We start from the raw sequence: 26,663 nt of genomic DNA, 5'->3' as shown, positions 1-26,663 counted from the left end.
TAGACATCTTTCCACTGGCCACGATCCCTGCTTACTTCTTTCGCTTTATACATAACTCTCTTCATGCAAGCTAGTCGGTTTCGGGTACTCTTGATCTGACATCCTCCATCCAACGTCTATTTTGTAACTCCAACATCACTTGTTTCCAGCGCTTTTTGGATGCGTTATTACAATTGTTCTTGTTTTTAATGTTAGAATACAGTACGGAATAATTGGATCTAGGCCGTGTCTTCACATCTCGATATCACAAAAAATATTAGCGGAAAATCTTGTGATTTTAGAACACTCTATAGTATCATCTCTTTGTATCTCACTTTTGTCCGTCCACCTGGAACTTCCTGGATATCCTTCCTTTAGTCTCCCAGCTTTTAACGGGCAGATAACTATTAGTTCGTCTATACGTTTTCTCTTTCAATCAATCACTCAGAGTATATTTGGATGATTGAATAATTAATGGTCTTTCTCCCAATTTTTCGTGTTCCCAGTTGCACTGTGAATTAGCAACATTCTGTCACCAGCCACGCGACCAGGAAGCAGCCTTGGCCGTGCCGCCACCGCCTCGCTCCGGTGCTCCTCAGCAATGCTGTAACATGTTGCGTCCTGATGTCGACACCTCGTTACCATGTGAAATCGCGGAACGGTTCCAACTATTTTGAGGCACTTGAACTTGAAAGTGTAATAATACCCACATATAATACCTAAAGAGTAGAGCTAAAAGTATTGAAAAGACTGAAGCTCACGTTAAGCTGTATGACTTACTTAATTGATTTTATCGCCTAGAAAATAATCCCAAGTTTATAAGCCTTTCCCTTAGTTGACTATACCAATCTGCATGGGAAGAGAAGCAGCTGGCACAACCTACGTTTTCAACAGTGACATCAGTTGAAATTGTTTTATAGCCTTCCAAAGAATGTTAATTTGTTGTTTGAAAAATCAAAATCCCTAAAGATATTAAAGGCAGTCTGAATATATATTTTAGGTCATGGGACTGCAGTCAATAAATGCATCATAATATCCAGCACAAGGTATGCTTGGAAGCATGCAATATGCAGCGTGTGTATCGTGTGTTATAATTACATCGAACTAAATTTTTACAACAAAGAATTAACTGAGTGAACCCAAACATATATACTGATTATGTTTAAGAACATCGGTCATGTAGACTGACTGAAGAAATGTCAAGTATAAAATCAAATAAAATAGAAAACCGTCTATAAAAACAAAACTGCAAAACATTCAATAATCTTTGCATCAACAAAGTTCGAAATAAATAGACGATCTTTTTGAAAGTTTAAGCTTAAGGTAGCGTCTGGACGGAAATATGACCACAGACCCTTGACTACCGTGATCTATGTAGGAAGTAGGTACTTTAGGAACAAAAAATATCTATATTGTTCATTCTTATTCAGCAATTCTGAATGAAAATAAAGTTTGTCATGACTTACATACGTGTTCCCAAGTTTGACGTGCAAGTAAATCAATTAGTCATGCTCTCACAAGATAACACTGCAGTAAGTGAGTCATTTCACTTCACAGCGTCATTACAAAAAGAATTAAGATGGAGGGCGGAGGCGGCGGTGTTAGTATGGTCTGATTTCTGAAGCATCGTGGCCAAGTTAGCGCATTCGGCGCTAAATTTGGCGCTTTTATGGCTAAGTCAGGAGGTTAACTCCTTGTAGCCCGTTATTCAAACATTTCAGGCAGTTTTGTGGATACCTGCTTGTTCTTGTTGGATTGGTCCCCGATAATGGTAGGCATTTTTCTACCTGCTCTTGCTAATCTACACCTCTTTGATTCAAAATTATAAAAAACATTTATCACCAGGTCTAACTCATCACCGCATTTAAATTATTAAATAGCCAACATTATATCGATGTCGGCCACTATGTCCATAACAAACTACCAAGAAACTTAGAATGATCTTACATGCATTACATCCACATGTGACTTTTGATAACGTGTTAAAGTACCTATTTTGAACATTGCAAGTAGGAAGAAAAAATAATTATATATTATTATGACATCACAACATTTATGTACACAAAATGAAGTAAATATGTGAAAACCATAACAGGACCAGTGATGCGCTGAACAAGCCAGCGCAGATTTTCAGCCAGTATTTTTCAAGAGTGTATATATGCTGTCTTTATGTTTTAAGTCATAATAAAAATAGAAACAGCGGTTGTTTTCGCGCGATAAAAACGGCGTCGCGCGTGCCGTGCTACGGAGGCTGGTATTAAAATGGGGCTGCAAGGGCCCTTCTATAGATACATTTCTGACATTAAAAAGTCCTGCAAGTGCCCTCAGAGAGTACAACCTACGATCAAGCTGGAGAGGTCGAGAGGCCCTTGAGAAGTGAAATGACCCGAGAATTAAGTGGCCATTCTATAACGCCAAAAATAAATACCAATTCACGTTCTGTCGACACGGTTTCACGGCAAGAAAACTTGAAAAAATGCCAAAGAAGGTTTAAATCATTTACAGTATACAATGATATATGTAAAATAAAACAGAAAAAAAATTGATATTAAAACTAAAACTTTAAAAATGAAATGCTTCCCGTACCGGGAATCGAACCCGAGCCTCCTGGGTGAAAGCCAGGTATCCTAGCCACTAGACCATACGGGAGATGACGATGTTGATGAAATTTACGATCAATAAGTATGTAAACTACGTGTTTTGTGATAGAGTTAATTCTTAATTATCTGTTTGTAACCTCTTAAATAACTTAATAAAATTCGCTTCATGGGATTAGTGTGTCATTGCAAGTTATTTAAAAATTTATTTAATTTCCGTCATTGCAAGTGATTCGTTTCTTTTATGACTATGTACTATTTTCTTGTTACTGTGTAAATTTCTATGCAATAAAGATATTACAAACAAACAAACAAACAATTTTCTATTTCTTGTTCACGAATAAATTAACACATTTGTGAGAATTTCTGTGCAATAAAAATATTTTAAACAAAAAGAATTTAAATTCAACGCAGGCTCTGAATGAACGCATTTTGAATTCTAATATAGTATAGGTAATGATACAATTGTTTTATGATGGGAACTAAGTGTCGTTGAACCGTTCAGCCGAAATCGTCCGTCCTGCGAAGGGAGAGGGAGGGAGGGTGGGGGGTGAGTTCCCGGGGATAAGGGGGTGGCTTTGTGAGAGGTGCAAGGGATCGATAGCTGCCGGCGCTGCAGACGGCCATAGATGTAACCACACGATCAGATCAGAAGGTTATTTACACTTCTAGTACTGTTATATATTCTGTGGTGTACCTACCTAATAGGTACTTTAAATAGAAATAACATTACATAAATGATAAAATATATAAGGAGAATGTGTCATCTCATAGACTTTACTACAGCCTGCATCATTATTATGTTCTTTATAAAACAAAACGTTAGCTACATAATACGACAGACTTTCAAGTTTTTTCTTTAAATATATGTTACTACATAAATCAAATTTTTACAGTTAGCGGTTATACTTATTTATTAGTTTGATAGACATCCATATCTCTACTCTAGCACCGCGACCCGGCTTTGCACGGTAGCTTTGAAGAATTACATGTATACATGCTTCGGTAATTAATTTTCTAACTATCAGAGACTACATGGAAATTCGTTACAAGCTTATGTTATGGACATACTGTGTTTATAATCGTGTGAAAGACGCGTTTCTAAATTTTCAAGTTGCAATTTGTCACAACATTCTCACACACTGTATAAGACTAATATTCTTGTATAACTTCTACGTCTATTGTATGCCGTATAGTTTCCCATGGATGTCGTAAGACGCGACTAAGGGATAGGCTTATAAACTGGGGATTTCTCTTGTAGGCGATGGGCTAGCAACATGTCACTATTTGAATGTCAATTTCATCATAAAGCTATTCGTGGCCTTTCAGTATTTACAAGACTGGTGGCTCTGTCTACCCCGCAAGGGATATAGACGTGGCTATATGTATGTCTATTGTAATATGACCCATCTTACATCGTATGGAGTCGTCTGTTGCACTGCCTCAATGGTTACACAATGCAGCATACGGATGTTTGTGTTAGTTCAGGTGCATTTATCACCTGATACTGTCACGTTATGACCATATGAAGGACAGAATTATCTTACACAAGCTTTTGACCGCGACTTCGCTCGCAAATAATTGCCGTTACAATTGTCCCTTCATAGCTGATCCCTTGGGATTTTCCCGTACTGATATATAGCCTTCGTCCAGCACTAATTATTTATTCATACATATCTATACTAATATTATAAAGCTGAAGAGTGTGTTTGTTTGTTTGAACGCGCTAATCTCAGGAACTACTGGTTCGAATTAAAAAATTCTTTTTGTGTTGAATAGACCATTTATCGAAAAAGGCTTTAGGCTATATAACAATAATAACACGTCCTTGAGGGTTTCAATGATGCCCAAAATAACTTCTACACGCGGACGAAGTCGCGGGCACAGCTATCATACATAAATATTATCACGTCTATACCCCTTGCTGGGTAAGTTAAGGAAAAGAAAAGACCAATAGGCCACATTCAAAATGATAGAATTGAGATTAAAATAGTGACAATTTGCTAGCACGAAAATTTGATTCACTCAATTTCAACAAACGCGAATCGTAAATGTCGACCATTACATTTGCATTGACGACATTTTATCAATGCATAAAGGCCATGACATGGGTAGTGATTCACTCCCAGTTCCCTTTTAGACTTGACTGTGTCCTTTATGTGTACAGTCGACAGCATGTAAACCTACCCAAATTCAATTCTAATTTCCGCGCCATAGTTCCATGCAGGGTAACTCCATATGCGGTTGACTGTAGGTACGATCGCGTTCATATCTGCAGTCATAGTTTTAAAATTCTTACGGGTTAAAATAGCGTGCACTGTGGTTCCACTAGGTAAACACACACATGCATATTTAAAAAGAATAAATATTCCTTCAAATGAATACGGTCTTTAATACCAATGATTACTAAGTAAAATAGTTTATTATTCTATGACATATAACATAACAAAACAGAAAGAGAGGGTAATCAACGATGTCCGAACTGGGCCCGATAATTGTCGATCGAGATATCGTCGTCTCTCATTATTTGCATAACATTTGCCTATAGAGGGAAGCCTGCGACTGCCAGACTTATGTCATTTCAATAAAGTTGAAAGTTTGTCTGCACACGACCCTAACATGGTAGTAGGTAGGTAGTGGTTCCTTTGAAAGTTATTGGGTAGCAATTTTATTACTTCGTTTGTGCAAGTGAGATCTAAGATATATTAGATAATCTCGCTTGCTCACACTCGCTTGTTCTAGTTACTAGCGGATTCCGAAGTTATTCAAGGAATTTCTGTCTATTAAAAAAAATATATATTGTTACTGACAATTTTTAATGTTTCAAGGTGCCATTTGAACTAAGTAACTGACTGACTAACTAACTAACTGATATCTAAGAATTACGATACCCGTATCTTCAAACACGGAAATCAGCAAGAAATATTAAACAAGAGGGAGCAAAATAAAACACTCAATAATTAAAATTAGTAAATTTTATTGAAACAGTTTACCTATAGTTTTGTTTACATATTGCTGATTATAATAAAGGTATACATACAGCATATTACACTAATTTACCTATCTCCTGTTATTAAGGTTACAGCTTAATTATTCGTTTTCATAAAGAAAAGATATTGAAGCTGTCCTTAAAATACTATCTAAGTAGTAGTTTTAATATAAACTGGCAGAACCTTTCACGCACTATATGGACTCGATACACAGGGTAGTTGTCTTGCACAAATGATATTGCATATCATCAATCGGATAAATACACCGCACAGTTGGTAACATGGTTTCTTGCAGCACTTGCACATAATGAGCAGCTGTAGCGCATCCTGCTATCTACACCTGTTCCCCAGGTCCAGCAGATCTCATCCAGCCCCACATATTTACAGATATGCGTCCAGACTCCACATTTGGCACAATATTTTTTTCTTCATACCGAGTTGCATTTCTTCGCCATAAATGAAGCCTACCGTGTTGCGATGACGTAAACGAACTTTTTGTCCGTAAATATCGCCGTGTTCCAGTCAAAATCCAAATACTGCCGAGCAAATTCTAAATGTTTTTGCTTATTTATTTCGGATAAATACGGCTTTCTTGCTGGCTGTCTGTGGAATAGTCCCTCACGGTGCAAACTCGACGAACAGTAACCACTGATGTGTCGAACTGTTCCGCAAATGTTCTGGTCGGTATGAAGCCATTATTTTCGTACTGTTCCACCATGGATCTCCGCTGTGTGGCGTGTCGCTGTGTTGATTAGCGGACGACGGTCGCTGAGCGGTCGACTTTTTACACTACCCTCTTCTTGATGGCGCGTTACCCAACGCTTAACCGCTTGTTGTTTATTGTGTTATTTGTGTGAATGTGTGAGTGACAGCGGTGACTGCAAGCTATAAAGTTTTGCGAACTATGACTGCAATTATGAACGCGACCGTACATTCGTAAACGTACATGGATGCGTTTATACATCATATCGCAACAACATTTTTCATGAAACACTCTTGCAAATTTTGTCCATCAGGGTATGTAAATTGTCTTCTTCTTCCTCCTGGCTTTAATCCACGTTGCATCCTCTGCAGGGGAACCTAACCCGTATTTGATCGATCGTGGATACAAATCCTTCTTAATGTGCAGGTTTCCTCACGATCTTTTCCCTCACCGTAAGAGCATCGGTTAGTATTCAAACTTATATACATAACATCGAAAATAGTCATTGATACATGGTCGAAGTGGGATTCGAACCTGTGCCTTTATGCGCATCACGCATTTTAACCGGGCAATCACCGATTCGACCACTGACGCTCAAAGTGCCAGTCGTGATTGTCCGACTGATAGAACTGTCAGGATCAGGATTGGAAATCAGAAACCAACTCCCATATAGCCTATACGGCTATATTGGCCGTAACTGGACGATATAACGGGACTTTCTGGCTTTAGCGAAGCTTCCATCAGACTGATGTGGTACCTGACCAATAGGTTTAGATTAATAAGATCTTCGGTACACCTACACGCTTTGTAAAAAAGAAACTAAGTTCGAGACAATTATAAGAAAGTTTAAGGCATAAAACTAAATTATTCTGCTTTACATCAATGACGAATGCCAACAGTGAACAGTGCACCCTGTAAGAAATGGTCTTTTTTTAATAGCGGATAATTTAATATTATATATATAAAAGCAAAACTCAAACATATCATATTTATTCTTAACAGAGTAGATAGAACATATTGTCACTACATAGACTAAGTACATTATGGTCGTATTTTTTTCGGATTTTCCGTTAATGTCACGAAGCGTCTCTTGTCAGGCTGCCATGACTACATGTGACTATTTCTGGTAATTCCCACCCAGTGATTCCTTAGTAAAAATCTAGACCACAATCATGACACGGGATGGATATAATCAACGCGCAATCGTGGGTGCAAAATGAGCGGACGTGAACGAGGGGACGACTCGGCAGGGGCACAAACCAGACATAGATGTAGATAGATACTGTCATTCACACATCAATACAGAATAATGGTAGAAGGCGTGCCGCATGAACTCTTCGGAGAGGTGAGGATGTCACCGAGACAAACGTCAGGAGAAAGATGTCCAAGTTCATAAATCCCTATGAAGGCCATGCGTGTCAATTTTTTCTTCTCACTGCAAAGTCAACGGTTGAAAGGGAAAAAGTATCTTATTTCGACGCGACGTTTACACAATAATACTCGTAATTTTTTACTTTTTAGTTTACTTTGGTTAATGACCATCGCAAACAGCTAACGAAACATGAAAATATATGTCAATCGGACAACATTTTGCCTATCATCACTGAAAATAAGTGACAGTATATTTTATTGGTCCTAAGGTCATTGAAGCCCTCAAGGATGAATAATTTTCCCCGTTTTTTTCACATGTAGATACATTAATTAATATAGATGGATGACACAGGAGTATTTAATGCAGATGCGTGCAAGTGGAAAGATATAATCATTCTACTTCTCCGGGGAAAAGGTCTATAGATTATATACCTTCGACACTTTACCATGGTACAATGTCATGATACAACTAAGATAAAAATTTATCTCATATTGGTTTCATTTCAAACGGACCTTGAAAAAAAGAATACATAATAAAAAAAGGAGTTTAGAATGTGATTTGTCGATGACTCAAAATGACGGTGCGCGCGCATGGCAAAAATGGCCAGTACCTGTGCAAGGGACTTCAGAATCAGGTGTACCGCGGAGGGGCGGCGTCGCGCTGACATAGTTACAGATACTGAGGGGGCGAACTAAACATATAACACGGGTGAACGACTGTTTGGGACGGGCACGTGAAATTGTGGCCGGTATGCATTTCATTCAAAATGATGTTTAAAGTATAAAAAGCTTGAATAAATTTAAACTTTCATTCTTTTCGAGATTGTAGTCTCTGTCTACCCCGTAAGGGATAACTACGTGATTATCCACCAGTCCACCAGTACCTCTACAGCTCACACTAACTGAGTCTTAATAAGAAAACATCTAAATCTCCATAAAGTTTAAGGTTAAGTAACGTAAGTTAATAAAACGCATGGCAATGACCTCTCTGAATAAGTAAACACGAAATCGCTGCAAAAGTTCACTTAATAAGTAGATTTTTTCATTACTAGGTAATAAAAATTTAGTTTACTAGTCATGTCCAATATTTTGCCATTTAAAAACTATAAAGAAATTCTCGATTGCGTCCAAGGTCCAATGGTCCATTCCATTTCTGCATTACGAATAACTGGTTGCTAAGCAACGGACTGCTTTCACAGCTTTGTTAAGCTAATTCCAACCTTGTGATTAAACGCAAAGTGTCTATATTCGTAGTAATGGTGCCTGTGAGTCATCAACGTTACAAAATCGGCGTCATGACTTAACTGTTTAAAGTATATCCCAATGAACCAGTTAAGAGAAATTGTTCGTTATGCTAAGAATGGTCTTATCGTGCTGGGCTATATATCGTTGTAGTGACTTCGCATGAAGTTTTAGGTAAAGTAAAAACATAAAAAGAATTTATTCATAGAACACCATAACAAAAAGATAAAAAAAGGAAACAATAATATGTACAAAAATAAACATGTAGTATGGTGCTCCCGAAAGGGTCCCGAAAACATCGTTAAGACGTCGAGCGTTGCGCAAGAGTGCGACCTAAATCGGCGCAGCTGGCGTGATTCTGTCGGCAGACTGTCGTGTCGAAACTACTCCAACAGTGGCCCATTGGCCGAGACCGAGCTGGACACATGGACGGAATCACTACCCAACATCCATAACGTTCGATGATAGAATGAGGCGGGGAGAAGTATGCAGGTCCAAGTCCGCTCACTCGCCTAATTTATAAAAATTACTACTGTTTTAATATCAATATCTATTGCCATTTCTTGTTAGTTATATTCGAGCCGTGTGGCTGCATCAATGGAAAAAAGAATAGGACCGCCCCTATATCTTTCCCATGGATGTCGTAAAAGGCGACTAAGGGATAGGCTTACAAACTTAGGATTCTTAGTTAGGCGATGGGCTAGCAACTTGTCACTATTTGAATCTCAATTCTATTATTTAGGCCAAGCAGCTGAATGTGGCATATCAGTCTTTTGAACACTGTTGGCTCTGTCTACTACGCAAGGGATATAGACGATTTTATGTCCAATATACATATATGTATATATATTGGACATAAAATCCCAGCGTAATGGGTTTTCCTTTTCATTATGTTTCGGTACATAATTTATCAAATTCGCTATCAATCGGGGGCCGTTAGAACTGTTATCGTTGTAGAATTGACAGATAAGAGTAACATTATATTGCCGGTTGTTGGTTGAGAAGAATCTACGAGCAATTAGCTTCTCTTATCAACGAACACACATCGTGTGTCATCACATTCACTGATAGTACAGTTATCATAGGGTAAGATCTATAAAGTGTTTCTTTACTTATATTCTAAGAGATATGTGTCAAAAGACTTGGTGAATAATTAATTTCACAGAAATCACTACATATTATCAAGTATGGTCTTCGTATTTCCCCTGTCTGTATGTACTTATGCGCTAATCTCGTAAAGTTGTGGTTTTGTTCAGTTCACTTTCAACAGTTCGTTTGAAATTTCGGAGAGGGATTTCTGTGAAGGTTTATACATATCTATAAATGCTACCAGTGCAAATCCGGGGCGGGTCGCTAGTCGTCAAAATAAACTATGACATCGTGATTCGATATATAATTACGTCTTTATGCCTTACGGGGTAAACAGACTGAAAGGTCGCATACAGATGTATGGCTTAAAGATGGTATTGACCACTATTCTGGAGAAAAATTACGAGAGATTAGACGACCGAAAAGTAGCGGCGGAAACCCCACTGTGAAGTCAAGCAATTTTTTTTTATAGTATAGATTAATAATAACTTAGGATTCTTCTTGTAGGGGATAACAAAACTCCGACCTGTCACTAAATTATATCACAATGCAGCTTACCGTGACCTTTCATTCTTTTCAAGGCTGTTGAATCAGTCTACCTCGCAAGAGATATGGACGTGATTATATGTATGTATGTACTGTACACCCAGCATAAACCACAGAAGAACCCAGGATGCAGTTACCCAGGGCCCAGGATATCCCTGCCTGGCGGCACTCGTGACAGACGCAATGCATCGCCGGAGACCCAGATCGAGAGCGGCGCAGTGCGGGCGCGACCTAGATTAGCGGCCCGCGCGACCTGTAAACACTATGTAAACCTAGCTCTGCTTTTCGAGAGAGTATTCCAAATACTTATAGTACTTTGTTACGAACTCCTTAGAGTATTCCGAACTCCTTTGTAAAGGACAAACATTATGTATTTTAAAATAAGAAAAATAAATGACAGTCTGTTTTGAGCGTGCATCATCTTTTCTTTACCAGCGCAAATATTTTATTATTTTCAGCATATTTCCTATATACTTAACATCTGCTCTCCTTCTCTCCATTACCTCTTTTCAAGTTAGCTTAATACGCTGTTGACTACTGTTTATCACTAGTCATTGAGATAGATAAATGCGTATTATGGTTATCCCATCTCCTTGTGAGAAGCGGCCTTTGCCATATACAACATTATTTCAAAATTAACTACAGAGCTCTTATTCTGTTGAGTTCCAAGGTATTCCCTGGAATATCTTCCACATTTATACCTTTTGATTTTAACCAAATATTTATGGGACTTATCGGAGACTATTCTTCTGGATGCAAAATATACCTTAATATACATTAAAAAAACATACGGTCGAATTGAGAACCTCCTCCTTGTTCGAAGACGATCAAAAATGCAAGCATCGTGGCAAACTGTCCATATTTACTGATTATTATACATGTGAAAGTGTGTATGTTTTTCCGTCTTTCATTCCCGTCAAAACCTCTGAATTGGATTGTACGGAGAATATGGGTACTTATGACGCGAGCGAAGCCGCTGGCGAAACCTTTTACCTACTGCTGCCGGTTATATTATTTTTATTGCTTGTTGGTCATATATTAAGCACAGTGGCATTTCTGCCTACATGCGGACCACGTTTAGCGAAGCGACTGTGTACGAAATAAAACTACGGAAAGTAGAACAACGGGATCATACAACTTTGCGTGTGGCAACGGCAACCAACTGACAGACGAATTCGTTTTTATTGCACCAAATAGGTAGGCTTGGAAAACGGTATATTTTTTTGAAACGTTATCGACTTTTTACCTGCAAAACGATTTGTTTCGTTTTCGTTCGAACTGAACATAAAAAAATCGTTTTAGGCATGAACATAATTTCAATCGTTTTCGTTGAATAAAACGTTTTTTTAACATTTAAAGCGTTATTTACCTTTTTTTTTGGAAATCGGCCAAACCTATGAAAAGTAATTGTTGAATATAGTTTCTATTGCACCAAACAGTACGTTACGTTGCGTCGTTTGACAAGACGGCCACGCCTTACATGTAATGAAAACTTTTAATGACTTAGACTACACTATATGCTATCGATTATACCTCACAATTTGACGTCAACCAATGTTGTTAAACCATACGTTTTGACAATTATTAAGCGATATGAAGTATCCTATAAAAAGAATAAAAATTTTGAATTTGAATCAAATAAAACCGGCCAAGTGTGAGTCGGAATCGCAAAATATTTTTTTTATATTCACGTTCTGTTTATAAAAAATTGTTTTTTATATTATCTTTAATAATTACTTTATTGTATTTAATCGTTTATTTTTAAAGAAAATATTATACACTTAAATATTCTGGGAAATTTAAGCGTCTGCCTGTTACTGTTACCGAGAAAAAAACGATAAAAACACGTTTTCTGTCAACTTATTGTCAATTGACAACATAATAATATGTAATTTTTAGTATTCGATGTTATAGCAGCAATGGGGCAATACATAATTTGTAAATTTAAAATTTCCGCTTTCTAGCTTTCACGGTTTATGAGATATAGCCTGGTCCCAGACGGCCAGACCGAGAGAGTAGAGAGAGAATGAGTTTTTACTTTTTAGGTAGGTTTTAGGAATCCTAAAACGGTAAAAGAGGCCTGATTGTATGGAAAAATTTTAATAATTTTTTTTTATTAAATTGATTTTCTTTTTCTTGTTATAGCTGCATCGATAATACATGTATCATCTGTAAAAATTGGATACAAGGTCACATTAAGTTACCGGCGACAAACATAACTTATTTTAGAATTAAAGTTACTACAATGGTTCATGAGTCTGAAAGCCTGATGAGTGATGACAGACGGACACCGAAATTTTAGTAATACCCCTGTTTGACCCTATTGGTGCGGAACCCTCAAACGTACGAGGTAATACGACTGGACTATTTGTGGTGGGAGCTACCTCACTAGGTTAATAACTTCACAGTTGAGATCGAAGCTGGCAGAGATTCAAGTATTGATAGAGATATTAATCTCCAAGTGTTAATTTAAATATGTACTTTCAAATTATCATTTTTATACATCTTGCCAACACTACACACTCGAACAAAATTTAATATTTTGCGTATTCTTTTCCTTATGATCAACTGAAAAGTATATAAGCGCTGAAAAAGTACTAGGCGATCATGAGTCGACAACAGTACGCGGTAACCATTGTTATCAATAGCCGACTGCGGAGGATACGGGTAGGGGGGCGAGACGCCATTCGTGACGCCTCGCGTTTGTTAAACACATCAATGATATCTTATCATTCGGCTGTTAGCATCAGCTGTTGCTTTGTTCTGTTAGCCTGGTACAAAATGAGAAAATTTATCTAAGTTTACCGCAACCTCAACCTTTGTCACAAAATAAATATTGCAGTCATATGAAGTTTTTTCATCTTAATATTGGGTTACAAATTAATAATACTGTAAAAATAATTTGCCTTTAAATTCCCAATTTGATTGCTAAGCTGGCTTCCGGATGCTCGATGAGGTAAGGTGATAGAAAAACATTGGTTAGACAGAGCCAATAGTTTTGAAAAGACTGAAAGACCTCGCTCTTCTGCATTATTTTATGATGGAATTGAGGAAGGCGGAAACGGCAAGATTAAATAATTATGGGCAATAAGAGCCTCAAGGGACTTCCAGATTTTTGCAGTTCTCATAATAAAAGATTTGACGAATCGAGAGGTGTTTCACCAGAGAACGGGACGGGAACGCGCAACAGTGACATGACAAAATCACACCAAGACGAAGACAAAAAAAGACCTCTCCCTCTAATTTAATTATTATTTTATTTTATTCATATTTTTATAGTTCATGAAAATCTCCATATTTAAAGTAAAATGCGCTAAATAATCGATAAATACTATGAAACACAAGATTTTGAGTGTATATGTGAATTAATAGACAAAGGGATAGGCTTATAAACTCGAGATTCTTTTAGGCGATGGACTAGCTACCTGTCACTATTTGAATCTCAATTCTATCATTAGGTCAAACAGCTGAATGTAAAGTGTGTGTGATTATATGGATGAATGGATAAATTAGTTTGTGCATGCTCGCTAGCTGGTACTCGAGGCGAGACACACAGACGCGACCTCCTCGCAGGCGGAGTTCACGTACTGGACTTCACCTCCACGGATTCGCGAAAGCTTGAGTTATACCTCGACTTAAGTAAATGAAGGTAATATTACTAGGACTATAGTGCAATTCATTCAATGGCTGGAGCAGAACTAAATTTTTGTTCTTTCTCCTCTTAAGCCATGCAACAGATTTTGTTGCCATTTTATTGTTGATAAGACAATTTATTTCAAAAGGTTTAAGGTGATGGGCTAGCAGCAGCCTGTCACTATTTGAAGACTATGTCTAGGCTCTGTCTAGCTCGCAAGGGATATAGACGTGACTTTATGTACATGTATACATGAAGGTTTATTTCTTCAAATTAATTTTTCTTCAAAAGTGATTTTTAAGAAAAGTCTGATACAGCAAAGTTAAGGCATTATGATAAAAAATGCAGAATTAAAGCTATTTGTTTCAATCTTTCTGAAACTGTTACTCTACTCCCTAAGTTCAATTTTTTGCTTCATTTGCAAGAATTCATCATGTTTTATCATGGCTATATGCAAAACGAAACAAGAATGGAATACCACCAATTATTGTAAGTAACCTGTAATCCCTCTCATGTTCACTGGTTGTTACCACGTTGTTGACTCTGCCACACTCTCAGAGCAAACATTATAGTAAACTAGCTTTGGTCAGAGGTGTGACCTGTGTTAAAAGAACCCTATGCCCTTCTCCAATTTCCATACTCCACTTTAATTGTAGATATTGATTTAGTGGTTTTGACATGTAAAGAAAAGACATACATAATACAAGAATGGATTACTGTAAAAGCATACCAAGTGAGGCAGTTTCGAATAGTTTAAAATTAAGTTAACCTAGCTATTCTGTCCACAGCTATGATATCAGGAATTAAATAAAAATCTGCACTATAGGGGTATAGTGCACGACTACTTTGTAATCCGACAAATAACTATCTAATTATAAGATTCTATGTTTAAACTAAGTTAAACATATGTTTCAAACACAATAGCCATGGCACATACAATTTGTAACCTGTATGATCTACATTAGCAAATGTCAAATATGTTATACATATTCAAAGTCCGATAACAGGGAGCACCGGTTTATATAAGGGCCGGATTATCGGGGGTCCATTGTATTTGCGAAAATTCAAGTCAAGAAGAAGTAGGTACTCTAAATTGACTGGCTACTTGCTTTGACAGTATATTAAATACCATACTGGAATAAAAAAATTATGAGCTTGCATGAAAATCATTAATGAATGTGGATTAAGAGGAAAACAAAAGGCTTTTTGAGTCACACATTGAAAAATTATTCTACAGCTCTGGGAAGGAAAATAATTGTATGTATTCAGGAATCATCATTGTGTTTTAAAACAAGATTAGAATGCTGAATACAGGAAAGTAAATGACTCATCAGTCTCTTATTTTCAAGGTCTAACCTATACATGGGACCAGTCACAACAGCAGCAAATGACAACATTGTTACTTGGTTCTTATATTTTTGGGTGGGTCAAAATGGGTCTTATATTTATTCATTCTTATTCTACTATTTGTTAAGTAGGTACAATAGGCAGATGTAATGCTAACGCTACTTACTATGGTCTCAGACACCAATGATAAAGGTTTTTTTGTCTTTACAAAAAAACTGAAATTGAAGAGGTTTGTGAAGCTAGAAATCTTGGTGTGATAATGGACAGTAATCTACAATTTGAGAAAGCTGTCAACCAAACAATAAGAACTTGTTATTACCAACTAAAAGTGCTGTATCGAATATGTGATTACATGAGTGTGGAAACGTGCATCTACCTATGCGAAAGTCTTATTTTATGGAAACTGAACTACCCTGATGTGGTAACTGGTAATTGTTTACTAGCTCACACAAAAAGAGATATTCAAAAAATGTAAAACTCTTGTGCTAGGTACTGCTTCTCTATTCCCCACACATCTCACGTGACCCCTTATCTAAATAGTAATGATTTGCTCAACATGAAATCTAGACCTTACCTACATTTCACATCTTTACTCTTTGGTTTAATTAAGAATAAAGCCCGTCTTATTTGTATGACAAATTGAGGTTTACTGCAAGAGCCCGGGTACCGGATCGTCTTATGTGTCCGCGACATAGAACAGCTGCCTTTCGAGGAAGTTTTAGATATGCTGCAACCAGTTGTTGGAACAATATACCTCCTCCTATAAGACAATCAGTCACAGCTAGATCTTTTAAAATTAAATTAAAATGTCATATTTTGGATACTTAAAAGTCAAAAGCAGCTGAAATTACTTGCCTTTTTAGTTTTATGTGATTTTTCATATTGTAACGAACGAGCAATAGTGTACCGAGAGAGCACCCATATTATTTTATTTTATTTTCCACATTGGTTTGCACAGAAGACCAGCGTAGTGATATAACCACGCCAAATGCTGAGGGGGGCCATTTCGGTACAAATGTTGTTATAGATTAAGGTTTTATGTTCTTGAATATTATTATGTACCAAATAAATTTTAATCTTTTTTTCTTTCTTTCTTTCATTACCTACTACCATTGGGTTAAGCAGTGAACCTTTGTGTAGGTGATAGATAATAAATATGGACCACATGCAATTTAAAACTGGTGCTTTACTAAAAGTCTTTCATCAGAAGTTTTTTTATTTAAAGAATGTTCGAAGTAAACTTATTTACATTATTACAGAATAATGTTAAAATTACTTTGATGGTTTAGAATACAAAAATTAAAACCAGATAGGAACCTACCGTCTGGAAGGAAGTCATCTTTCTTCACAAATGCATCTATCACCACTGGCGTTACGTTGTATAGCATCCCCATACCGCGAGGGTTGAAGGGTATGCCAACCGGTTGACCAGATCGAAATACAGGAGTGGCATTGCCGAAGACAAACGCATCAGAGCTTTCCAGTAGTTCGGTTATATTCGTCGATAGCTCGTTGCTCATGTCTTGCAAAATGTTTTCGGCGACGGCTGGCCTGTGGCACGATAGTGCCACCGCAAAAAAAACCGCCGCCGCAGTTCGCCTCGCATTATCTTCCTTCATCTTGCACTACACAACAACACTTTCCACTCACGACAGCACCTTCATCTCACTTTTTTCAACCTCACTTATATTTTTAACGAGGGTAAACTTAGATGTTTGCAAATAAACCCCAATATTTAAACACACCCAGTGAAGTAGATATAGATTCCATGAATACCTATTATGCTACTTGTACTTTTATAATGGTATATCAAACACTATAAAACTTTAAACAACAATACAATCAGTAGCGTTAATACTTTAAACCTTTTTTGTCATAAAATTACCCGAATCCTTTGATATAAATTGATTTAACATGGATAACATCGCGACATGCACTGACAGCGGCAGAGAGCAGTCCACCCACACCACAAACTAAATAGAGCAGTGTTACCAACGACGCATCAAGCTCCCCACTAGAATCGACCTCTAAAACCACTAGAAATCCACTAAAAAAAATCGCACCATCAAAAAAAAAGCACTAAATTTTCCACGAACTTCATTTCTGTTGTGTCGTAATTAGCACCTGATGTCGCTGTTGGCGGATCGCTGTTATCAGACAGAATAAACAAATTCTTATAAGTTTAGTTACAATTAAATAAAAAAAAATGATGTTTAAAATAAATGTTTAAAACAATTCGTTACGATCATAAATTGTAGTAAGTGGTTGACAATAAAAAGTAACAAAACCCATTTGTTGTCGAATTCTCAAAAACATAAAATTTGAAATGAAATGTTGTGGTTTCTGGCCTGGATGCCGGTCCTTTAGGGCGTTTTACTCACTACTAAATTGATGGTTGGCAAATTATTGATTGATGAGTGTAGAAATTGAACTCCAATAACGATATGCTGCAGTGCAGTTTGTTACCGCTTCTTCTGCACTGACGCCTTGGAAGCGGCAGTAAACTTAGTTTTTAAGTAATTTATTTGACGTCAACCAAGTTGTTAAACCATACGACAATTATTAAGCGATATAATAATATCCTATAATAATGAATAAAAAATTTTGAATTTTTTGAATTTTGATACGAGTGAATTTTATAGGCGTTATTCCAATAATTTAAAAAAATACAAAATTCTTAAATTCCACTTGATAAATCCACTAGCCACTAAAACTCATATTTGTCCGCTAAAAGGCAAGTCAAAACCACCTGATTTAGTGAAAATTCCACTAAGTTGGCAACACTGAAATAGAGATACTACGTATCAGATCGACATGTGCCGAACAAAATTTCAAGACTTGGCCAGCCATTGCTGCGCGCTCATTGGTCTACTGCAACATTAGATGACGTTTGTTTTTTTTTTAAATGTCACACAGGAACGCTGTCGAACGGGATAAAAAGTATCCTATGTCCGTCTCCAGGCTCTAAGCTACCTCCCTACCATTTTTCAGCCAAATCTGGTCTGCCGTTCTTGAGTTATAAGTGGTGTAACTAACACGACTTTCTTTTATATATATAGATTATTATATACATACTACATTCTTTTCATTGTATAAACTGTATATAAAAATGCTAAGTAAAAATAAAACTAAAAAGAACTTATTTAAAATATTATAACAGGATAATAAGGTATAATTATACCAAGTTTCATCGAAATCGAACCGTTAGTTTTCACGTGATGCCTGAGCATAAAGACAGACAAAAAATTTTTTAACCACATATTTGGGTTTGGTATCGATCCAGTAACACCCCCTGCTATTTATCCTACTACTATTATAAAGGCGAAAGTTTGTATGTAGGTAGCTGAAGACCCAGAATAACACATAGGCTACTTTTTATCCCAGAGTTCCCGCGGGATTGATAGGGTTTCCATGCGGACGAAGTCGCGGGCGGCCTCTAGTTTTTTTAATATTTTCAATGTACAGAATTGACTCTTGTACAGATCCGTACTATCCGTACTATAATATTATAAATGCGAAAGTCTGTCTGTCTGTCTGTTTCTCTTTCACGGCCGAACCACTGAACTGATTTTGATGAAATTTGGTATGTATATAGTTTAAAACCCGCGTTCAAACATAGGCTACGTTTTTTTTCAAAAATCGATCCCCAAAATACTCAAATAGGGGGGGTGAAAGTTTGTATGAAAATCATCGTTCCGCTTTCACGTCTGAACCGCTGAACCGATTTTAATGAAATTTGGTATGTATATAATTAAAGACCCGCGTTCAAACATAGGCTACTTTTTTTTTCAAAAATCCACCCCTAAATAGTCAAATGGGGGGTTGAAAGTTTGTATGAAAATCATCGTTCCGCTTTCACGCCTGAACCGCTGAACCGATTTTGATGAAATTTGGTATGTATATAGTTTAAAACCCGCGTTCAAACATAGGCTACGTTTTTTTTTAAAAATCGACCCCCAAAATACTCAAATGGGGGGGTGAATATGATCTCTATAGCAAGTAACTAGCTGCGCCTCGGGGCTTCGCTCCCGTGAGAATTTCGGGATAAAAACGACTCTATGTGTTATTCTAGGCTATATTCTATCCATGTACTAAATTTCATCAAAATCTGTCCAGTAGTTTTTGCGTGAAAGAGTAACAAACTCCGCAAGTACGCTGACGAAGTCGCGGGTACACAGCTAGTTGATTATATGTATGGATATGAGTACCCATAGCCATACCATAACCGCCTAAAGTCTTTGAGTATGCTCTGAGTGACAGACAAAAAGGTACGACATAACTTATATCTGTGAGAATAACTTTACGGCTACAAGGGCAAGGTAGATATTCCAAATAAAAAATATAATGTCATTAATTTTAATGTCATAAAATAAACAAGTTAAAAAATTTTCGTATATGCTTTAATTTGCTACAACAGTCTTAATTTCAGCATTTTGTTTAGAAAAACAAATTTATCGTTGATTTTGTGCCGTTGTCGAACCAGTGTTGTGTGTCGGTAATAACTTAATGGCGGCCACCTTGCTTGTGATGCTCGCACTGGCGGCGTCGTGCTGGCGTGCCAAATCCCAACAAGACATAAAAAATGAACTGGAGGATGTTATGAACCAAAGAGTTGAGGATCCTGAGCTAAAAAACTTGTCTAGAGTCTTTAGACAAGAACTGTCTTACGAAGAGTTCATGAAATTACAAACTTCTTCTAATCCAAGATCAAGGACATTTTATCATAAATTTTATAGACCTTATTTTCTTTCATGTTGCGTGTTAGGTCCGGAAATGAATAACCCACCATTTAATAGAACGAAAGTATTACCATCAAGAAATATGACATTTGTGGCAAATCCATCCCCGATTGGCTTTCTGTACGCCGTGGCGTCGATCATGATGAATATAATCGTTCCGAAGCAAAAACCAGATTTCGTGGACCAAGGTTGGTACCGGTAAACTGCATCAGTATCTTAAATCCATTTTTATCTCATTTCCTTCCAAATCGTACTAGCGGGAAATTCTTTTTGACCATGTCGGCCGGTAGGTAGGTAAACTAGGTATTTTATTTCCTAACAATTTTTGTCCATTTTACAGAGTACAATAAAGAGAACAATAGTATTTTTAACGAATTTACTCAATAACTACTGAACCGATTTCAAGCTTCGTTATGTACTTAGGTTTCTCATGGTGATTTTAAAGGAAGATATTTTTGATTTTGATTAGTGATATAGGTGGATAGATCCTACGGAAATGTTAAATATAAACTCCAGAAATCAAAAATGTAAGTATGTATGTATACTGAGAAGTAAGGAATAAATATAGAAAATGCACAGAATAAGTAGGAATATTTCCACACTACTAATTAGAAGAGATTTTAGAAGAAACGGAGTTAGAAAAAAATTGATATATAGTGAAGAATAATTTTAATATTTTAATAATTATAATATAATGAACAAAAGACCAACTACGTCATTCTGCTAAACAAGGCTTACCCACTCGGTTTCACTCGTCATTTGTTACATTTGTTATACGGCCTCTGTGGCGCAGCGGTAGTGCGCTTGTCTGTGTCACCGGAGGTCCCGGGTTCGAATCCCGGCCAGGGCATTGTGAGAAACGAACTTTCTCTGATTGGCCTGGGTCTTGGATGTTTATCTATATATGTATTTATTATAAAATATAGTATCGTTAAGTTAGTATCTCGTAACACAAGTTTCGAACTTACTTCGAGGCTAACTCAATCTGTGTAATTTGTCCAAAAAAAAAAAAATTTGTTATAAAACAAAAATATTTGCATTTAAAATTGAACTGCTATTATACAAAACAAACAAAACTAAATTGATAAGAATTCAAAATAAATCTCTGTTTCATTTAATAGAAAAGAAATAATGATCAAACTACTTTATACAAAAATATGATTTGTTATTTAAATAATTGTAATTTGAAAATTAAAAAATATTAACAAGGTGATGTTATATGTATCCACAAGTGAAAAATATGTATATAAATTGGCAATTATTATTTTGATAAAGTTCCGCGGGTTCTCCCGTAAAAATTATCCACTGGAACAGTGATGAATACTCTACTCCGATGCACGCGCCATGTATTAAATTTTTGCAGTATTAATAAATCCTAAAAAGTTACGCGTTTAGAAATAATTCCTATCTTGGTACAAGCAATACTCTTACAAGATTTAATATTGGTTGAGTGGATAAAGCTTGAAGAAGTGTTAACTTACTAAATGATACAATCAGAATTCCTTTATCAGTTCTTCTTTAATGAATTACAATAATACATCTTTATACTTCTTGTAGCTCGAATTCCCCTTTTTTTTCAATGACACCGAAAAACGCGGCTAACTCAACGTCAAAAGCCAAATCAGTGTTGCCAACACATGACAATAAATTACTATTTTTTAAAATGTTAACAGTCGGCCATCCTGAGACAATGTCTGTCCCAGACATGAACTTAGAAATCTTAAAACTATAATTTAACGCACGTTCAGAAACTCCGATACATACTTAGTATTGTTATAATTATACATTACTTACTATTATTATTATTAAAATATAATATTGTAAAATATATACTTCAAATTTTGGTTAACATTACATGTACTACATCTGTTGCATGCATGTGTGCCCTGAGACAATTATATTAAAAGAAAAACATAAAATTCAAGGGTGGACTTGACCAAGCTACACTTAGATTACAATTTAACCAGAAGCAGTCGATCAAAAATGATCCTTTTGAATCAAATCATTGAATTTACCCTTTACAAACTTAAATGTCCCAAAGAACAATGTGATAAAGTATATAACAACTAAATATTAAAGAACCTTGAGTATCAACTACTCAAAAGAAACTTGAGTATCAATTACTACGTTTAGATTACAATTTGACGACAAGCAGTCGATCAGAAATGATCCTTTTGAATCAAATCAATTGAATTTACCTTTTAACTTAAATTTCTAAAGAACAATGTGATAAAGTATACAACAACTAAATATTAAAGAGACCTTAGTATCGACTACTACATTTACATTTAGATTACAATTTGCCGACGAGCAGTTGAACAACAATGGTCATAATCATTTCATTTACGTTTCACACAAATTTTCGAAGAGCAATATGTTAAAGTATACATATAAGTAATAAGTATAAGTATACGTATAGGAAGTACATTTTTTAAAGTGTGCTTGAGTTACTTGAGTTCCAACTATATAAAGACTACAATTTTATAACAGAAGTCGACCAAAAAACGTTCTTTTGAAACAAATCAATAGAATTTACCTTTTACAATCTTAAATATTAAAAATATTTGAGTACCAATAAATCGTTCGCAACCGAATCATACTGTTTTCTATTCGGCCATTCTGAGATGTATAGTGTCCTCACTTTGTGGATCCCCAATCCCGTAGTTAAAATACGCATGCAAATGAGCTTTTAAATTTGCTTCGATTCTGCTTCAGAAATTGAATATGCTGAAATAATATATATATATATTAGCACATTATTCATATCACCCTGTCATCTCTTACCGTTTAAGGCTAATTCTCATATCGTTGCTGTTTATTGAGCAACTGCATTGAAGTTAATGCTCTGTAAATTATAACATTTTAAATTTAAATTAATAATTAATACATAAAAGAAGATGCTCTTAAACTTTTAGTTTACCCATTTTGTTGAACTTGATTTTATTCTACTTACAATATCACAACATTTTCAGCAACAATTCTAATTTGTCAAGACTCAACGCCATCACATTCATTACCTTAAATTAAATTAAAGAGAGGTGCAGGAACATCATGTATTATGACCACAATTACTGGGTACAATTAACACTTCTACTTGCTTTTGTTATAGTTCCAAAACGTGTTATCTCAGGACCATGTAAATTAATACATTAATACTTACATTGATTTTGCTGGCTGTACCGCTCACACCACGCTCAGTGTGTCGGCCTTAGTCAGCAACTTTATCTTTCATCATTGCCTGGCACTACTGCTCACACCACGCTCAGTGTGTCAGCCTTGCACAGGTCCTTCTCTTCATCAACTGAACCACCGCACACACCACGCTCAGTGTGTCGGTCTCTTACAACGGCAACTAGCACTACCGCTTACACCACGCTCAGTGTGTCGGCCTTGTGCAGTTCCTTCTCTTAATTAGCTGGACCACCGCTCACACCACGCTCAGTGTGTCGGCCATAGTCAGCAACTATCTTTCATCATTGCCTGGCACTACTGCTCACACCACGCTCAGTGTGTCAGCCTTGCACAGGTCCTTTTCATAATTAACTGAACCACCGCTTACACCACGCTCAGTGTGTCGGTCTCTTACAACGGCAACTGGCACTACCGCTTACACCACGCTCAGTGTGTCGGCCTTGTGCAGTTCCTTCTCTTAATTAGCTGAACTACCGCTCACACCACGCTCAGTGTGTCGGCCATAGTCAGCAGCTTTATCTTTCATCATTGCCTGGCACTACTGCTCACACCACGCTCAGTGTGTCAGCCTTGCACAGGTCCTTTTCATAATTAACTGAACCACCGCTCACACCACGCTCAGTGTGTCGGTCTTTTAGAGCTTCCTCTTTTAGCATGGCTGTTAATGCCAATCACAGCTTCTCCAGTGGGGCGTCCTCGTACAACTCTCTTAAGGACTCTTGATGGGGATGGGCATAGAATGGATACTTGTAAATACATAATAATGGTCTTGTTATATATATTTATATAAATAGAATTAATATTTATCATTTTTGTGGTAAGGATCAGCGAAGTTCTCAATAAATTTCTCTTATGTAATTGAACTACTTACAGACTTTGTTCATTAACTCTTTGTATAAATCTTCATATGAACTGTCGGAATCAGATTCCACCTGGTTTATCCACGGTTTCATTTTGTCGACCGAGAATACATTTTAAAATTTATTTTTCAATTATCCTTCTACACTACTCTCCTCTTATCTATAGTGATCAAGTACCACTGTAACTCGTAAATGGATCGCTGAAAGGAGTCACCAACTTATTACTTTCTTTTGATCTTTAAGTAAATCATCTATTTTGTGTGTACGACTTTCGACGTTAGTCGTATCTAGTTTCAATTTTTCATTGACTCAGCAAAATGCTTTTATTAGATTCATTACGTATTCTATCCACATTAAAGGTTGAATCGGTTTGGCTACATTTAATACGTGTCATTCCCCTTCTTCTATATTTACACTTGTTCCATTGAATATAATTTATGAGAGGCATACCTATACCTATAGCTTAACTTAAAGATGACTGCACCAATCTTTGTCATTTTCTCCAAGCCATAAAGCAGTCGGTGATGATAAAATAGAACAATTGAGTCTTTCTATTTGTCCATTGGCATGTGAGGACGCCACCGCGATCAAAATGTACTTTATCCTAAGCGACTCAATGTACTGCTTAAATTTGTAGGGGTGTACACACTCATGCATTTGCGCCAAATCAGCATTCCTGTAGCCGATAGCTAAGTAGAGCCAGTCGTCCCGTGTCAGCCTACTGACCAACACAACACACATAACCTGTACTTCTATACTCTGTGTAATTTGTGTTATGTGAACTTTATCTTTCGTTTTCTCTATGTACTGTATGTGTTAATTATAATTTCGGTACCAATATAAGCGAAGCTTTCGTGAACTGCATTGAGTTGTTTTACTGGAACACTAAATCCTTCTAAACATTACCTGGAAAGTGATTACCTTAGAGACAGTGAAGTTAATCATTCGATATAGACATAATAGTATAAGACTAACAGTGGTGACACCCGTGTGCAGTAAAGTGACTTTCAGTGCAAGTAACGTTTGGCGGGGCGACTCAATTTCAAGCGTCGGTAGGTTGACTCACACTCGGTACCCTTCAGTTCACTCTCTGCGGACAGTGAAAAGTAACGAAGATGTCGGAGGAAGATAAACCGGAGGTTGTATTGATTTCTGTAGCGGCGCGCATTCCCGAATTTTGGACGGACCAGCCGGCGTTGTGGTTTATACATTTCGAAGCGGCAGTGGCTCCTCAAAAGGCCAACGATAACGCAAAGTACCAATTACTCATTGCTAAACTGAGCAAACAAGTTATACAGCAAGTAGCAGCGTTCTTGGAGACACCACCTGAGGACAAGAAATATGATGCTTTGAAAAAACATCTACTAGACATCTATGAAGAATCAGAGACTAAACGCATTCAAAAACTCATGGGCGAGATGCAGCTCGGCGATCAGAAACCCTCACAACTTCTCAGGCGTATGAAAAGCTTAGCAGGAACGCGCGTATCGTCACAGACGCTGCTAGTTTTATGGCAGAATCATCTCCCGACGGCATTGCGAACGGTGTTAGCAGCCACCACCTTGGAAGATGCTGACAAACTCGCAGAGGTAGCAGACAAAGTGATGGAGACGACCCGACCAATAGAAGTGGCAGCCGTCACACAGGAGCAGCAGTCAAATCACCTATCTGAGGCCATAGCAAAGCTTACTTTAGAAGTCGCAGAGCTACGACGAGGGAAGTTTAACACGCGCAGTCGCAGTAGGTCGAATCAGCGGTACAGAGGACGCGGTTATGGCCAAAGAAGAGATCAATCTGGTACGAGAAAAGAGAACTACCTATGTTTCTTCCACTACCGGTTCGGGAAGGAAGCGAAGAAATGTAGAGACCCCTGCGCATGGAAGTCGGAAAACTAGCAACCGTACAGTCGGCGACGGGAAGCTGTATCGAGGGAACAAACCGTCGGTTGTGTATCACGGATAAAAATAGTAAGCTAAGTTTTTTAATAGATACAGGTGCCAATGTGTCAGTATTGCCCCCCACGGCTAATAAACGCAGTTTCATGCACGATTCAAACGATTATGTTTTATTTGCAGCCAACGGGACTCAAATAAAAACCTATGGTACTCGCACATTGACCCTAGATCTTAACATAAGGCGCGAATTACGTTGGACGTTTATTATAGCTGACGTTAAACAACCAATTATAGGAGCAGACTTTTTAAGCCACTATAAACTGATAGTTGATTTAAATAATAGGCGTTTAATCGACACGCTAACAAATCTTAATGTTATTGCCAGTGTTCAAAGTTGTATTAACGCATCTGTCACGACTTTATCCGAAAATCATCCGTATCACGATTTACTTAAACTTTTTCCAGACATAACGAAACCC

At 37.0% G+C, this 26,663-nt stretch overlaps 2 protein-coding genes and 1 non-coding gene across 4 annotated transcripts in view; 1 reads left to right on the top strand and 2 right to left on the bottom strand.

Annotated features, from left to right (window-relative positions):
* The window catches only part of LOC106142333 (prominin-like protein), a 58,190-nt gene extending 40,704 nt beyond the window's left edge, over positions 1-17,486 (bottom strand). For both annotated transcript variants that reach the window (XM_060946820.1, XM_060946821.1), the window contains exon 1: positions 16,820-17,486. In XM_060946820.1, coding sequence (XP_060802803.1) covers positions 16,820-17,117 — 298 coding nt within the window. In that variant the 5' untranslated portion in view covers positions 17,118-17,486. The remainder of the gene's footprint in view (positions 1-16,819) is intronic.
* Trnae-uuc (transfer RNA glutamic acid (anticodon UUC)) lies at positions 2,557-2,628 on the bottom strand. Its single transcript has one exon. It is a non-coding gene; the product is annotated as a tRNA-Glu (tRNA).
* A 2,781-nt stretch (positions 17,487-20,267) lies between the features above and the next one.
* Positions 20,268-26,663, top strand: part of LOC106142332 (uncharacterized) — a 42,743-nt gene continuing 36,347 nt past the window's right edge. The window contains exon 1 of the mRNA XM_060946871.1: positions 20,268-20,425. Within this exon, the coding sequence (XP_060802854.1) occupies positions 20,272-20,425 (154 nt within the window). The 5' untranslated portion in view covers positions 20,268-20,271. The remainder of the gene's footprint in view (positions 20,426-26,663) is intronic.

This window comes from Amyelois transitella, chromosome 12, assembly GCF_032362555.1.
Source record: "Amyelois transitella isolate CPQ chromosome 12, ilAmyTran1.1, whole genome shotgun sequence".
NCBI classification, from domain to species: domain Eukaryota; kingdom Metazoa; phylum Arthropoda; class Insecta; order Lepidoptera; family Pyralidae; genus Amyelois; species Amyelois transitella.
Note: the sequence above shows the minus strand (reverse complement) of the source record. Positions and strands in the feature narration are given on the sequence as shown.